At 36.6% G+C, this 18,224-nt stretch overlaps 1 protein-coding gene across 7 annotated transcripts in view; it reads left to right on the top strand.

Annotated features, from left to right (window-relative positions):
- LRBA (LPS responsive beige-like anchor protein) overlaps positions 1-18,224 on the top strand; it is a 747,585-nt gene that overhangs the window by 714,438 nt on the left and 14,923 nt on the right. For all 7 annotated transcript variants that reach the window (XM_025267094.3, XM_044930515.2, XM_025267095.3 and 4 more), the window contains one exon: positions 1,124-1,291. In XM_025267094.3, coding sequence (XP_025122879.2) covers positions 1,124-1,291 — 168 coding nt within the window. The remainder of the gene's footprint in view (positions 1-1,123; positions 1,292-18,224) is intronic.

Here is an 18,224-nt window from a genome sequence, read left to right as displayed (position 1 = left end):
TTGATAGGCTACGATCTGTTCCAAGTTAAACATATAAACATTTTAGGCATACTAATTTTTTTCCAGCTTAATGGTTTTTATCTTGAACATCTGAATTGTATTTTTTATGACCCTACAAAAATGCTTATTTGAAAAAATAAAAGCATTCATGCTGAGTATTAAAGGTAGACATTCTATGACATTATAATTTGTAGATTCTGTAGACATTTCAGAGAGAAATGTTAGCTAGAAACTGGTCAGGGTAGAGTAGAAGAGCTGTTACAGCTATTTAATTCTTTAGACAAGTTTGTATGAATTACAAACACCGTATCTGATTAAACAAAAAATCTAAAAGGTGGGACCTTTACTTTTTTCTGACACTGTTATGTGAGCAGTTCATCCTGTGCTTGACATCCTAGATATATGGTAAGTTTACTGGGTCCCCCCTCCCCAGTCATTACTGGTAAACTGTCATCTTAATTTCCCTTCTCCTCAGGAGTTTTCCTCATTCAGACAATTAAAGAAAGAAGCACTAGCTCAAATTGCAGTCACAATATATTAGTCCTTTTATCAAAATTTAGCTCATGTAATCCTGATTTGAAAAGCAGAAACTCTTGGATGTGGTTTATAGTTTCTTTGTGCAGATGACTTCAGAGAAGAGAAGAAGAAATAAATTGCCTTTACGGATTCAGAGATAGGTTTATATTAGTGAAGTCTGAGTGATAGAGTACTTACAGAAAGGCAACTAAGTTTTGCTTTGTTTTGAATCATTTAGAGTAACTTAATAAATTGTTGAAATGGTTCCAAATAAGGGTTCTCTTGAGTCTGCTTTAATCAGTAGACATAATTCATTTGTAATTCCTAGGAGCCATGTATAATAATATTATTAGTTGAAATAGTTTTAACATATGTCTTTCAAAAATGTTACTATCACTGTTCAATTGATTCTTTTTGTTGTCGTTAATTATTCAAAGAAAACTTTTAGGTTGAACCAGATCGAATTTTATTATAAAATCTGAATTATCAGAATATGAGTTAATACAACTTCATTATCTTCATTATCTTTTTAAAAGGTAAACAATCACTGCAAAGTTTTTCAGTTTTTTTAAATAGCAGTTTAAAAGAAACTTGTTTTGTATTTCAGGAAAATTGATCCAAGTGGTGTTTGGCCATTGGGATGTCGTCACTTGCCTCACTCGTTCGGAGTCGTATATCGGGGGAAATTGCTACATTCTGTCAGGGTCACGTGATGCAACCCTTCTGCTGTGGTACTGGAATGGAAAAAGCAGTGGTATTGGAGATAACCCGGGAAGTAAGTACAATTTATAAGTAAACTTTTACAAGTGATGTATAATAACATTTTGCAGTGAAGTTTTACCTATTTCATCATGGGGAAAGTGAAACTGAAGTATCAAGTAATTTTAATTTCTTAGTTATAATTTAAGAAAGCTCTAGATAACCTTGTTATTAACATTTTGTGACCAATGATAATTCAAATTCAAGGATAAAATCTCATTTTCATGTGTTTGGTTATTCTTATCTGAAAATGCTAGTCCTTCCTTGGAAATGGCTGTCACCAAATAAAACAGAAGAGTTTAATTCACAAACAATAAGATATAATGTAAAAGAGCAATCACATATTGTTTATTGAATTCCTATTTTAAAGAGCAAAAAAAATTATAATTTCATGGAAACAAACCAGTCTTTAGAAAAAATATGCTTTCATTTACATATTAAAAGATAAAACGGGTCATAAAAGGCCAATATGGAATATTCAAATTGGCTGTTGGTTTCTCAAATGGGAAATGAAAATGTTCACCAACAGCCTTAAACATCTTTATGAAACTATGCTGAAGGCAGTAAAACAAAAAATGTGTAACCATTTAAAATTGTAATTCACAGAAGGCAAAAAAGGAAGCAGCTACCATTAAAACCAATCACACACAGCTGCAGAAAAGAAATGGCTTTAGAAAAACACATTAAGAAGTAGGAAAAAACAATTAAAAGGACCACCTGAAAAACGAGAATTTAATTAAAATGATTATGACAACACTGAAGAGATCCTGCAAGAATAGCATTATATTTTTTATTTCATAGGTAGAGCATTTTAACTGCTCTTAAATATTTACAGTTTATTAATTTAAAGCAAGTTGCAATTTATTTGGCTAAGGAAGGATCATGGTATTGCTGATTACCTGAATACTATGATACTTACTTCTGTCACTCAGTCCCAAATTATAAAACAGCCTGATTATGTTAAGTCCATCATATTTTGAATTGACTTATTAAAGCTGTGCTTATTAAATGTATATTATTTGTATGAAAGTGAAACCTTTTTTAAAAATTTACTCAACAGCCAGTACAGTTTTAAAAGAAGTATATGCAAAGTATTTTTACCAACACTGTTTCTGCTTTGTATGTATTATGTTTGGTGTGATGGCGAATCAAAGTTTTTATTTTATGAACCTCTAATATGTATTTCTTAATCAAAACATGGACAATTCCCTACACAAATTAAATGTGAAAAGTAACTTTACGGCTTTGATGCTATGGGTAATAGTAGTCAGAGCAACTTTAGTGTGTGTGCCTATATAGGGAGGTTAGTGTGGACATGTGTGTGTTTCACGTATGTACACAACATCTCTGTTCTATATGTAATTAAAGTAATAACTTTAAATTTGTAAGCTTCAGGGAACTTTGTTTTTCGCATTCTTTTGAGAAGTGCTTCATGTCCTTTTCTCTGTGGAGCCTCATACTCTGTTCCTTCCTCCTTTTCTGGCCTTTTAAGATGAGCGACTACTTTCAATTTCGTTTTTCCCTGTTTCCATAAACTCAGTTATTGAGATCCACTAAACTGTCTCAGACAAACCTAGATTTGACATAGACAATAAGCATACCATTTTGTTATTTATGTGAAAATATTTAGGAAGAACTTTGCTTTAAAATAGTGTGAGATGTTTCATGCACACATAGCAATCCAAACGAAAAAAAATTTTGTTCTTTTTTTTTTTTTGTAACTTCCTTGACCTAACCGTGTTCTCTATGTCATTACTAATGGGTATTTCGAAAAGTAGCTAAAGGCTTTCTAGCTGCAGTTAATGTGTAATTGTTGTTACATTTCAGAGATTTGAGTGTATTTTAAAATAAATGTATTTTAGAAATATTCAGCTTTTCTAGAAAGGATAAATATATATATTTAAATACCTTATAAATCAACCTAAAGATGATTTTTTTATTTCCATGACATTATAAAAATGAATCAAGTAGGACTGACCATATCGTGGAGTTTAGAGTAAGACACAGCTAAGTTCTATGCTGTGCTGTGCTGTCTTGTCTGTAAAATGAAAGCAACGATAGTAACCGACTTAAGGTGTTATCAGAAGCACAGAACGCTTCAGAGCAAATAAATCACCACACGAACACCATCTTGCTGGTATTAGAGTAGATATTATAATGTTGTATTTTCCATAAAGCACTTCATCTATGCCTTCTCATTGTCTGCAGTGTGGTGGACATTAACTCCTAGTAATGCTGGTAATGCAAGGGAAAAAATAAAAGAATAACTTAACAGCACATCTGATAAAAATTTTAAAGAAGTGTAATGACTCTTGATAAATTACCTTTCTCACAGCGAACCTCATCCTTTGGGGTCCTTCTGTAATGTCTGATGTCCCAACTGAATTTTGCTTTAACTTTGAAGGGTGAATCTGAGAAAAAGACAAATAGGCACTTTTTCATATAATGAGAATTTCACACATTAGAATGGAAAAATGAATAAACCAGTGTAAGCTTTTCAAAAGACAATGACAAACAAAAACAAAGACATCTGTACTGCGTGTGAGCTGTTTTAAGCACTCATGCAAGCTGGTTCACATTTTTTAAGCCTGTGGCTCATTGATGGCTCCACATGAAGTCACAGATTTTTGGATGAAGAATTTTAAATTATGCTTACTTCTATGTTGTAGCTCTTGGATGAATTGACATTTAAGAGATAGCCAGGCTTTTATATACATAACTCCGACGTGGTCTGTAGATACATACAGTGCCTCAACTTAAAGTTTTGAATTTAGACTTTTCTCTTGGAAAGAAAATGGGTAATTTTCAAAAAAAAAAAAAAAAACTAGACTGATTGCCTTTCCTGCATTTTATAGGCCTCATCCAAGCATATTACTTATTTATTTCAAAAATCATAACAATAAGCTAGCAATTTTACTTGCTAGTGTCATAAGCCTATGGCATTACCTACAAATCTAATGTTAGTGCTGTATGTAAAGTTGATTAGGTTTATTAGTTGTTTTTTTTTTTTTTTAACTCATGTTATCTAGTGTTAATAAGCACATTACTCAGGCAAAATCATGCTAATTCAAACTGGATAAAACCTGTATATAGTATAACATGAGGCTTTTAAAAGGATGCATATGTTTTATGAAATCTGACTAGGTTATATAGCAAAAGCCTTGTTTTCCTGTATGACAGATAGTTTTTCATTTTTGACTCTATTGTCTTGTGATAGTTACCTCCTGTGGAATGCAGTTTTCTTAATGAGAAGAAAAATTAAGATAGGATTCCATTTAGTTGTGGATTTTTTAAATAAAATTAACCAAGAACATTTCAAAAAAAGATGTTTTCTGCATGAAAGCATATCTCTTTGCCCTCATACCCTTTATGTTTAAAACTGGATTTTGTCCACCAAAATGCTTTCCTGGAATACTCATTTTTCCTTCACAATAATGCTATCCAGACTGCACATTTCCAAATTTTGAAGAAAATGTTCCCTGATACATTCAATTGACATTTAACTACTTTAAACTTTAAAATGATCTTGTAATCAAAATGAAAACTCACAGAAGAGTTATTCACCGTTTTTGTATTGTATTAGATCATAAACTTAAAATCAAATTCTCATTAAGCATCTAAATGTAAGTGCTTATTAAGCATTTTTAGGTATCTGAGTAATTTTTTTAAAAGTCACAGTTGAATAGCTTTAGAAACAAACAGTCGCTGACTGTGAGGTGTTGCATAGATGGTGTGTGTAGTATTTCAGTAAAGTAGTTTTCCATTCTCACATTCTGTTTTTGATTTGATTGAAAGGTGGCATTTTTTTTCTTCTTTGCAATCAGACATGCTAATCTATATCAGCTTTCTCCTTTATAGGAATGGCGTCTGCTGGAAAAAAAAAAAGTTTTTTTCATAACAAGATTCTGTTAAGAATATTTCAGCACCATTAATTAGAAAGAAGGTTTTATTAACCATAAGGCTAGCACTAACAGACCACAGAGCTGTTTTTTAAAGTACTGTATGCCATGGCTGCCCTGCTTTTTCTCTGTCGAAAACTTCATTTTGTTACACTCTCATCAATCACTTAAGTCATTACCGTAAATCCTACTGTTGTTAATTTTACTAGTATCACCCTAATGAGACATCCCTGCTATAATTAAAAATGAATTCTAACTTTAAGGCATTCTAAATTTTTTTTTAATGAATTTAGAATGATCTTGCCATGTAACCATAAATACCACTGATATACATAGACTACTCATCAAGTCTTTAAGAAAAGTGGTATCACAGTATGTCCAGGTGTGACTTATTTACTGGTTGTCTCTGTGCACATGTGCTTATGCATATGTATATTTTTGCGCACATATTTAGGAATTATGTTCTTTTTATAATAAAGCCTACTACGCTTTACTGAAGCTACCGATAAATCCTTATTCTTTGTCTTGCCAGAATATAGGTGGATGTGACACGAGAAGTAGGTGTCCTAGAGCGCCATCTGCTGGACGCATTGGGGGGCTTGATAGCTCTAAAAATCAGTACTTGTTAAAACAGGTGTACTTTGTTTTAATTGCCTGTGGTATAGTATTTATGGTTCACAAATGTCAAGATATGTACATATGTGTTGAACTGTATGAGTTTGTAAAAGAAATAACATTCTTTCTTCTTTGGCCCTGCACTAACCTGCATTTGGACTGTTATAATCAGTGTTTTGTTTAAGGAAAAAGTAAGCACGATATATACCTAATGAAACAAAGCATCACAGTTTGTAATAAGAAGAACTCTTATTAATCACAGGTCTTCAGTAGGCTACAGTTGGAGGAAATTGTTTGGATGATATTTTAACTTTAGTTTCCTTATGTTCACAGCTACTATGAAAGCAGTGTTTGGAACTTTTTTTTTTATATCTGGGATATGACTCAATCTGATTCTTTGTCTAGAACATGGCTTCTTCCATATATATCTCATCAAGAACATTCCTTGTGGTTTGCGCTATTGCACTAAGATTGCCCTGTATTTCCCCTTTTTCCTTGAAGAATTCATCAAGCATGGTTTGAAGCAATATGTTGGCAGTGTTCAAGTTCAGGTGACATTAAAGCTATGTCTATGAAATTCTCCAGAAGGGCCAGGATGTTTGGTGCCCCATGATGTAATGCAGGCCCTCCCGTTCCAGCAAAACAACTCTGTATTTACTGCTTGTAACTAATAGTAGATGTGGTAAAAGGAATTATATTCATATGGCAAATGAATACAGCCTTAATGTGCACCATATGCAGAGTGGTGGGGTGATGTGCCAATATATCACATTTATTTACCTTGTTTAGTTGCAGAAAAAAATGACTTTACCATTCAACCCATGGGTTCTTGCCATATAAATATGAGAACAGAAGAACAGATGATTTATCCCTTCAAATTGGAACTGGGTATCTTCATATGAACACTTTAATAGTGCGACACCAAAGAAAATTGTCTAATACTTTATGCTCAGATAGGAAATTTAATTTCAAACAATGGCGGGAATTACCCATTAGTTAGAAGCTACAAATTCTCTATAGTCAATGAAGTGTAGGCTCTCAAAGAAAACTGTAAATATGTCTCCTTTCATTTAACTGAGACTGGATGTACTCTGAAATTTCAAGCTACTTCCTCCCCTCTCTTCCTTTTTTAAGCCTAAAGTCAGGAGTCTTCTGCTTTTAGAATGTTGTGTGGGGGATGTATATTATTGTAGAACTACTAAGGATATGGTTAATGAAGACCTCCTGGAACAACATATTAGATTGACTTTCAAAGAGTTTGCTTCTTTAGAGAAGTTATATGACATCTTTGTGCATATGTGCCTTACATTATGCCTTAGTCCTGAGAATTCGTGAACAGACACGCTTTTATATGAAATTAGGTAGTAAATGTCCCTGATGGTTTCTTTTACAGTTGCCCTGTTTTTAAAAGTAATTTTTTCACATTCAAATGGGTTTGGTCAAACTTTGTATTTTGGATTTGAAGTGGTTTTTGTTTTGTTGCTTTTATTTATTATTAAATTTATTTATTTTTAGTTGAAGGATAATTGTTTTACAATATGGTAAGAGTTTCTGCCATACATCAACATGAATCAGCCATAGGTATACATATGTCCCCTCCCTCTTGAACCTCCCTCCTACCTCCCACCCCTTCCCACTCCCTCTGGGTTGGTACAGAACCCTGGTTTGAATTCCCTGAGTCATACAGCAAATTACACAGGGAAAAAAATCCTTAGAATTCCTTCTGCCTCTCATGGCTCAGGTCTTCATTACTCTTGAGCTTTTTAGCTTTTATTCTCATAGCTTACAACTTTCTACAATTGAGAGAATGCTTTTATATTTCCTTAGGGTGAGCAGGGTCAGGAAGTTTCTCTTTTTTTAATTGAGATATAGTTGGCATCTAACATTATATGCGTTTTAGATGTACAACATCATGATTTGATATTTGTATAATTGCAAAGGATCACCACACTATCTAAATAACATCCATCACCACACGGTTACACTGTTTTTTCCCAATGTGAGAACTTTTAAGATCCACTCTCTCAGCAACTTTCAAATATACAATACAGTATTATTAAATGGGCTTCCCAGGTGGGTCAGTGGAAAAGAAGCTGCCTCCCAATGCAGGAGTCAGAGGAGATGTGAGTTCCATCCCTAGGTCGGAAAGATCCCTTGGAGGGGGAAATGGCAATCTGCTCCAGTGTTATTGCCTGAAAAATCCATAGACACAGGAACCTGGCAGGCTACAGTCCATCGGGTCAAAAAGAGTTGGACACAGCTGAGTGACTGAACATGATTATTAACTATACTCACCATGCTGCTGCTGCTAAGTCGCTTCAGTCGGGTCCAACTCTGTGCGACCCCACAGAAGGCAGCCCACCAGGCTTCCCCATCCCTGGGATTCTCCAGGCAAGAACACTGGAGTGGGTTGCCATTTCCTTCTCCAGTGCATGAAAGTGAAAAGTGAAAGTGAAGTCACTCAGTCGTGTCCGACTCTAGCGACCCCATGGACTGCAGCCTACCAGGCATCTCCGTCCATGGGATTTTCCAGGCGAGAGTACTCTACATTAAATTCCCAAGACTTACTCATTTTGTAAGTGAGTTTGTACCTTTAGACCACTGTTGCCCATTTTTCCCACTCTCCACCTTTGGCAGCCACCTCTGGCAGTCTGTTCTCTGTATCTTTGAAGTTAGTGTTTTTTGTTTTTAAAATTCTACACATAAATGAGATCATAAAGTATTTGTTTTTGTCTGACTTATTTTACTTATCATAATGCCCTTAAAGTCTATCCATATTGCCACAAATGGCAGGCTTCACTTATTTTTTATGACTAATATTCCACTGTGTGTGTGTGTGTGCATGTGTGTGTAGCACTAATATTCCACTGTGTGTGTGTGTGTGCACGCACGTGTGTGTGCATGCGTGTGTGTAGCATTCCGTCCATCCATTCATCCATCAGTGGATACTTAGGCTGTCTCCATGTCTTGGCCATTGTGAATCATGTTGCAGTGGACATGGGGTGCAAGTATCTTCTCGAATTTGTGCTTTCGTTTATACCTGGAAGTGAACTTGCTGGATCACATGGTAGTTATAGTTTTAATTTTTTGAGGAAACTGCATACTGTTTTCTATAGTGTTTGTACCAATTTACATTCCTACCAACAGGGCACAAGGATTCCCCTTTCTCCACTTTCTTATCAAAGCCTGTTATTTCTTGTCCTTTTCATAAAGCCAGTCTAGCAGATGTGAGGGTATCTCATTGTGGTTTGCATTTCCCTGGTGATAAGTGATGTTGAGTTACCCTTTTCTGTACTTCTTAGCCACCTGTATGTATTCTTTGTAAAAAAAAAAAAAAAAAAAAGTCTATTCAGATCCTCTGTCCGTTTTTAAGTTAGATTTTTCTCTTGAGTTATGTGAATTCTTCATGTGTTTTGGATATTAACCTTTTTCAGGTATTATGATCTGTAAATATTTTCCCCCATTCCGTCTGTTGCCTTTTCACTTGGTTGATGGTTTCCTTTGCTGTCCAGAGGTTTTTAGCTTGATGTAATCTCACTTGTTTATTTTTTGCTTTTGTTGTCTTTGCCTTTGGTGTCAAATCCAGGTATTTCAAATTGCTAAAAATGTGAAAATCCTCTATACTTTTCATTAATGCCTTACTTATGTATCTTTAGCAAATGTTAAAAATGTTAAAGTGAAAGTGAAGTCACTCAGTCGTGGCCGACTCTTTGCGACCCCGTGGACTGTAGCCCACCAGGCTCCTCTGGAATCCATGGGGTTCTCCAGGCAAGAATACTGGAGTGGGTTGCCATTTCCTTCTCCAGTTAAAAATGTTAAGGAGGACAAATTACAAAGAATTTTATGTGACTTGGAAATTTAGGATAGATAGATAAAAATAGTTATCCATTTTTATTTTCGTATTTATAAAAATCATAATATTAAACATCAACAAATATGGATAAGATTTCAACAACTTTTCTAAGTATCTACATTCTCTTTGGAGGCAGAGTTTTATAATGTTGATGTTTCCAGACACACATATGCAACTACAGAAGCTATCAAAGAATTAGAGCCAAAGACCAGCCTGCCTGTGGGGAATTGGCAAGTGAAAAGTCTCAAAAAACTAGGATAAAAGAAGTACACAAGTTAAGTTTGATATGCCCACGTGATGGAAGACTGTATAGCCATTAATGTATTATGAATTGTGATATTGACATGAAAGTATATGCTCTCTGAATTGGTAAGTGTCAGAGATCACCAAACTACAGATATAATAAGACATATTTTAAATATTTGTGTCGGTAAGTGTATGCTTTGTATACTGTGTTGTATATTGCTGTTGTTCAGTTGCTCAGTCGTATGCAACTCTTCACGATGCCATGGACCGAAGCACGCCAGGCTTCCCTGTCCTTCACTATCTCCCAGAGTCTGCTCAAACTCATGTCCATTGAGTCAGCGATGCCATCCAATCATCTCATCCTCTGTCGCCCACTTCTCCTCCTGCCCTCAAGCTTTCCCAGCATCAGGGTCTTTTCTAAGGAGTGGGCTCACGCATCAAGTGGCCAGAGTATTGGAGCTTCAGTTTCAGCATCAGTCCTTCCAATGAATATTCAGGGTTGATTTCCTTTTGGATTGACTGGTTTGATCCCCTTGCTGTCTGAGGGACTCTCAAGAGTCTTCTCCAGCTCCCCAGTTCAAAAGCATCAATTCTTCAGCACTCAGCCTTCTTTATGGTCCAACTCTTACATCCATACATGACTACTGGAAAAACCATAGCTCTGACTATGTGGACCTTTGTTGTCAAAGTGATGTCTCTGCTTTTTAATATGCTGTCTAGGCTAGAAAAAAGTCTGAAATAATAACTGGTAAATGTAAGCAATGGTCATTTTAGCTAGTGGAACTTAGAGGTATTTTTTCATTTTCTTCTTCATAATTTACTAAATTATATGAATGCTTTATAATGAGCATATATTATTCTGATAATGAGACAATAAATATATTTTACTGGGTAGGAAAATACCTAGTTATTGTAATGTACCTTCCCTTCCTGCTCTCAGCTCCATGCTCTGGCTGTATCAGAATTAAATGGATTGTTAGAGAACGTTGGAAAATCTAAGAAAAAGAGGAATGGGAGAAATCATAGTCTACTTTCTAGAAATGAAGGTATATTTTCCTCCCTGACGGGAAAAATAGTAATAAGAACCATTTGTAATTGGTGTTTATGTGTCACAGGATCAGATATTGTACTTTTGCTAGAAAAAAGAGGTGAGCAACAGAGGGTGAAAATATGCATCATCCTGCCGCTGCTAGCTGGTGTTCATTGAGTGCTCCCTGCACGCTGGGCACAGCTCCAGCACTTTACATAGTAGCTCGTCAGTCCTCATGGTAGTCCTGGTGTTGCGCATGTGTGTGTCATGTGTGTGTGTGCAGTCGTGTTGGACTCTTTGCAACCTCACAGTCTGTAGTCCACCAGGTTCCTCTGTCCATGAGATTCTCCAGGTAAGAATACTGGAGTGGGGATTCCTTCTCCAGAGGCTCTTCCCAACTCAGGGATCAAATCCATATCTCTTGCATCTCCTTCATTGGCAGGCGTATTCTTTACCACTGAGCCACGTGGGCAGCCCAGTCCTGTTGTTATTCTTGTTTTATAGATGAGGCACAGAGAGAATATTAGTATGCCTCTACTTTCTAGATCTTTCTAGAACTATGAGAACTTACTAGATTGAGGGCAGGAAGAGATTGCTTACATTTACTAGTTATCATTCCAGACTTTTTTCTATGCCTAGACAGCATATTAAAAAGCAGAGACATCACTTTGACAACAAAGGTCCATATAGTCAAAGCTATGGTTTTTCCAGTAGTCATGTACGGATGTGAGAGTTGGACCATAAAGAAGGCTGAGTGCTGAAGAACTGATGCTTTCGAATTGGGGTGCTAGAGAAGACTCTTGAGAGCCCACCAGGTTCCTCCGTCCATGGGATTCTCCAGGCAAGAATACTGGAGTGGGTTGCCATTTCCTTCTCCAGGGGAATCTTCCTGACCCAGGGATCGAACCCAGGTCTCCCACATTGCAGGCAGACGCTTTAACCTCTGAGCCACCAGGGAAGCCCAAGTTCATATAAACTTATATGATGTATATATATAGTATATATCATAGAAAGGAGAAAGGTTATAAATCAAGAACTTAGTATTATTGAGTTTTAAATCAACATTATACTGTCTTATATTAATAATTCTAATATTTACAAGAGGAAGCTACCAGATTTTATTGTTGGTTGTCATATTCTAAATGCAGCCATGACTTGTTTTCTGTAATGTATATGTTCAACAAAATCAACATGTTTTCAAAACAATGGAAAAAATCCATAGTGAAAGGAAAAGAGGAAGAAAGGTTGGTAGAGATGGTATAAATAGACCAAGTCTTAAATAATTTCTAGTTGATGCTTTTGAACTGTGGTGTTGAAGAAGACTCTTGAAAGTCCCTTGGACTGCAAGGAGATCCAACCAGTCCATTCTAAAGGAGATCAGCCCTGGGTGTTCTTTAGAAGGAATGATGCTAAAGCTGAAACTCCAATACTTTGGCCACCTCATGCGAAGAATTGACTCATTGGAAAAGACTCTGATGCTGGGAGGGATTGGGGGCAGGAGGAAAAGGTGACGACAGAGGATGAGATGGCTGGATGGCATCATCGACTTGATGGACATGAGTTTGAGTGAACTCCGGGAAATGATGATGGACAGGGAGGCCTGGTGTACTGTGATTCATGGGGTCACAGAGTCGGACACGACTGAGCGACTGAACTGAACTGAACTGTATAATTAAAATGTAGTGTTATCATTCCAATTTAAAAATTAGAAAGTTAATGGAAAGATTTAAGAAACATTTAACAACTAACCTCATCTGCTTCACAAAAACCATTTCCTCTCCTGATGTACCATTATGATGAGCCACATGAGAAACCTTAGCCTTCAATTTTCATATGAATTTTTTCATTGATGAATGCTTTATAGTAAAAATGTAATTAAAATGGAATAAAAGATGTGCAAAACAGAAGTATCCAGTTTTAGGAAATGTCAAGTATATATAATACTTAGATTTTCTTAAACCTATATATATATGTAATAATTATATATTTAGGTCCTTAAATTTACATTTTCATTCAAAATAAATACTCTATTGAAGTGATTTTTTTTTTAAAGCAAGGTCTCATATTTTGTTTTATGTCTCTAAGAGGTCAGACGGGTATTAGATTTTGCTAACCTGGAAAATTATATTGGTTGTTTTTATTTAAAAACCTTATTGCTGCTGCTAAGTCACTTCAGTCGTGTCCGACTCTGTGCGACCCCAGAGACAGCAGCCCACCAGGCTCCCCCGTCCCTGGGATTCTCCAGGCAAGAACACTGGAGTGGGTTGCCATTTCCTTCTCCAATGCATGAAAGTGAAAAGCGAAAGTGAAGTCGCTCAGTCGCGTCCGACTCTTAGCGACCCCATGGACTGCAGCCTACCAGGCTCCTCCATCCATGGGATTTTCCAGGCAAGAGTACCGGAGTGGGGTGCCATTGCCTTCTCCGAAAAACCTTATTAGTTGACGGTAAATACGTATTTTGTATAAAAATTAAGTTATAATAAATAGTTTGGACTTCAGTGCAGCTTTTTGATCTTCCCAATAATAGATATTTGTAATTAGCAGGCTTATAGTAAGGTCAACAAAACCTTATCCAGTGACCATTTAAAATCAAATCATTTACATATTCAGGGTCATATTTTCTTGCCTTTGTTTCCACAGTGCATTGCACATAATACATACTCAGTAAATGTTATATTAAAGTGAAGGAGTTAAAGGAATGAATGAATAAACAAATGGGGAATGTTAACCTCTGTCCCGGGAGTAGTTAAACTTAAGTTTTAATTGAAAGAGCTAATTTTACTTCTGTAAAACTAAAACTAAGGAAATGTTGACCTGCTCTTCATTTCATGATAGATGGTACGAAAATGGTAAATGAATGAAGTGGATTCTCTCTGCTAGTAACAACGTACTTCAACTGCTAATGAGAACTTTGCAGTGCCTTTTGAAAGTAATTTAATTTTCATTAAGACTGAGGAGATGATGGCCAAAATACCAAGAACTTTATTCATTTTTAAAAATGCAAGTCAAAGTTTGCCAGAAATAGATGTCAGGGCTATTTTTACCTGGCTTATTAATTCTCTTTGCCTTAATGGATACAGATCTTTTGAAATATTTTTCTCATTGGATATTTATGAACAGGATACCAGAGAAATTACTGTTTCCTCCGTCTCTTCTTTCAGGTATAACTTTAAGTGGTTCAGAGTCCATTTGATGAAGAAATACACTTAGTGTTATGAGAGCACCAAAGAAACACATTTAATAGCAGCATTTGTTATTCTGCCTAATGGTGTAAAACATTTCACCTAATATTTTAAAACATAGGTCGAATATAAATGCTTAATGGGTATTATGGAGATCTTGTGCTGCTTAAATGAAACTTGGATTGTTATAATGGCGTCTGTAAGTTAGTAACTGATATTCCCTGTTATGTACTGAGAAAAGCACATCTGTAAAAACTGATGTGTCCTGGTGTTTGTGGCAGGATTTGGAGCCTTTAATCTCCTTTGACTTGCTCATCTTCCTTTAAGGCCATCCATAAAGATGCACTGAGTGTCCTTTTCAGCCTCTGGTTAGGCTTTGCATCAGTAGTCATAAACCTGCTCTCCGGACAAAGACACCCTTTCCTTTGAAGTAATTGCTCAAGCTTTTCAAAGCAGTCCAAGAAGTCTATCCTCTTTCTCTTTTTATTTTTCTTTAAGAAGAGTTTTAAGTGCAGCCCCTTAAACTAGCAGCAAGATAAATTTTTCTCTTCAGCTTTATTGAAAGCCATGACGATTTTTCAAGCAGTAAGACTTTAAAAGGTTCTTAAGGGAATCTGTTCTGCTTTATGATCTATAGCTTTTGGTAGATCCCACTATCTCAGAAAGCAAAAGTGAAGACTTTTTGTATCCACTAACTACTGCAAATTTTTATCAAAGAATTAACCCGATGTTTTTCAGAAGACATTTTCCCCCTGCTCTATATTCAGTTTAGAGACTTCGATGAAAGATGGCCATAGCTTTGGAGTCTTTGAAAAGGTAATATGTGGCCAGTGTTGTCTTATTTGAGCTGAATTTCCCTGCTAGGTATTAACTCTGTATGTTGATAGGTAGTGGGAGGGGCAAATTTAGCTGAGCGCTGCAGTGCGAGTCTTACATGGTTCCCAGATTTCCTTTCTAGGCTTTCCAAACACATAGACATAGACATGTATATGTATTGTTATCGATATGTGAATGTTATTGCTATATTGCAGGATAATGTAACCACAGAGAAATAAATAGATTCTGTGAGCCAGTATGAAGTCTGCGTTTCCCTTCCCCCATCATCACGTCTAGCCTTCATAATTTCATTCCAAGGGGTCCCCAAAATATCTGTTGAACTTACCACTTTGGACCTGTTGGACTTAAATCTCACATCATATAATTCTGTTTGCTACAGTGAAATTGTAATATGTAAAACATTCGGTTTATAGAAACTTACAAAAATCCCAGTATTTATTTTGAGCATATTTTTTAATGAGAAAATGTAAAGAGTATCCTGTCTTCACCCCATACAGTAAAGGGTAATACGAAGTTTAGTCTTTAAACAAGACTGGAAATAGCTTTTCTTAGAGGAAATGATCTCTCTTCTTGTATTGTTGTACGTGGACTTGTAGAGGTTGTTAATGTGCGTTTCCTGAAGTGGGGGAAAGTTCAGTAGCAGGGGCTTTTTTATTTTTTTACTGGAAAAAATCTAGTGAAACCAGTTACCTAAGTAGAACCCAATGATCGTTTGCCCTTATGCTTTCAATTTGTTGTTTTTCTTTTCTTTTTCTCTCCTTTTCCTCTTTCTCCCCCCTGTATTTCCTGAGCTGTCTAATCTGCTTCCTGGGTTAGGAAGCATTTTGCCAAACTTTGAAGCCAGAGTCCTAGCACTGAACAGGTCTTATTTAGAGATCAAGCCCAAGGAAAAGAAAAACCTCTTTCGGTTTTGAAATGACACAGTATGTGCCTGTGTGTTCTGATGTGTGGAGGGAAAAATGATTGGTACGGTGTGGATTATTAGAAACTAGTATTTGTTAGTAAAGCATAGTTACAAAAATCTTAATTATGAGTTTACAAAAAAGAATGCTTATATCTTAATTCACTTTATGGGATAAATCATGAGGCTTCCTAAACTCTAACTTTACAGTCTTAGAAAATTCTCAGTATTTCAACTCTTACGTTAAAGAAAGAAATCTAATTGATAGCAATCTTCTCATTTCCTCTCCATGTCTCTGAGAAAATACTCTTAGATCTAGAAAACAAACAAACAAAAAAGTTAGCATTGGCATGCTTAAGTGACAGCATCCCAGAAATTAGTACCTTATGAAAACAGAAAGGAACAATTACAATGAAAATATATTCCTTAGATCTTAATGATTTTAATTCTTGATTTTGAGAAAGTTGCCAATAGATATAATTAGACACTAATTTCAAAAATATAACATCATATGGTATTTTTGTGGAATATAGAGCGTCTTGAGAAAGGGGAAGAAACCATGAATCAGGGTTAAAGTATTGGTAATTTTTAAAAATTATTTCTATTTTTAGTGGCAAGACTTACCTCTAGCATAAGGTTAAGTAGTTCAGACAGGTTTGCATTATTTGCTTCTCTTCCTAACAAATTAATATACTTTTAAAGGGAAAAAAATAGCTGCTTGTGTAACAAATGCTTTCTGGTTTGGAAAATCTGAAGTTAACTTTGTATTACGGTGGGTTTCTCTTCCCATGCATGCATGCTGCATGCTAAGTCACTTCGGTTGTGTCCAACTCTTTACAACCCTATAGACCATAGCCTGCCAGGCCGCTCTATCCATGGGATTCTCCTGGCAAGAATACTGGAGTGGGTTGCCATGCCCTTCTCCAGGGGATATTCCCAACCCAGGGATCGAGCCCATGTCTCTTATACATTCTACATTGGGAGACAGGCTCTTTACCAGTAGCGCCACCTGGGAAGCCCATTCTCTCCCCCCAGAAGTTTTAAAACTGAGTCAAAGAAACCAGGCCCTTGTTGCACTTACCCCCTGACCTTTTGGTATGTCATTTGAAGGCTCCTTGGTCAGTCACCCGGCATGCAAACCAGTTCCTGCACCTGCATGGAGCGCAGCCAGTGTGGTGCAGAGTTTGACATGCTACCTTTTCACTCAGAAGCACCCAGAGTCACCAAAGCCAGGAAGGACACAGTGGGGACCTAACCTTGCATCATGCAGTCAGTAAACGCACTGCGTTAATTATGCGAGACGACCAGACAGACGTGAAGTAACTGCAGGCTCCTGGGGCAGAGCGGCCCAGAGCACAGAGGCCAGACTGTCTTAAAGGAGAGCTTAAAGGAGAGGTGCTCTCCTGGTGTGGGTCAGTGTGCTGTCAAGAAAACCTCTTTTCCTTCCTCCCACCCCCAAAACACAGGCATGCACATAAATTTGTATGACATTTCAGAGAACACATTAACCATCATAAAAAAGCACTAGTTAATTTTTTGACCAGCAGCATTTGGTCATAACACAGTGGTGTGATCACTCACCTAGAGCCAGACATCCTGAAATGCAAAGTCAAGTGGGGCTTAGGAAGCATTACTATGAACAAAGCTAGTGGAGGTGATAGAATTCCAGTTGAGCTATTTCAAATCCTAAAAGATGATGCTGGGAAAGTGCTGCACTCAATATGACAGCAAATTTGGAAAACTTAGCAGTGGCCACAGGACTAGAAAAGGTCAGTTTTCATTCTAGTCCCAAAGAAAGGCAATGCCAAAGAATGCTCAAACTACCACACAACTGCACTCATCTCACACACTAGCAAATGCTCAAAATTCTCCAAGCCAAGCTTCAGCAATACGTGAACCAGGAACTTCCAGATGTCTAAGCTGGATTTAGAAAAGGCAGAGGAACCAGAGAGATCAAATTACCCACATCTGTTGGATCATTGAAAAAGCAAGAGAGTTCCAGAAAAACACCTACTTCTGCTTTATTGACTATGCCAAAGCCTTTGACTGTGTGGATCATAACAAACTGGAAAATTCTGAAAGAGATGGGAATACCAGACCACCTGACCTGCCTCCTGAGAAATCTGTATGCAGGTCAAGAAGCAACAGTTAGAACTGGACATGGAACAACAGACTGGTTCCAAATAGGAAAAGGGGTACGTTAAGGCTGTATATTGTCACCCTGCTTATTTAACTTATATGCAGAGTACATCATGGGAAGTGCCAGGCTAGATGAAGGACAAGCTGGAATCAAGATTGCCGGGAGAAAAATCAATAACCTCAGACACACAGATGACACCACCCTTATGGCAGAAGAGGAACTGAAGAGCCTCTTGATGAAGATGAA

This window comes from Bubalus bubalis, chromosome 17 (assembly GCF_019923935.1).
Source record: "Bubalus bubalis isolate 160015118507 breed Murrah chromosome 17, NDDB_SH_1, whole genome shotgun sequence".
In the NCBI taxonomy this organism is placed as follows: domain Eukaryota; kingdom Metazoa; phylum Chordata; class Mammalia; order Artiodactyla; family Bovidae; genus Bubalus; species Bubalus bubalis.
Note: the sequence above shows the minus strand (reverse complement) of the source record. Positions and strands in the feature narration are given on the sequence as shown.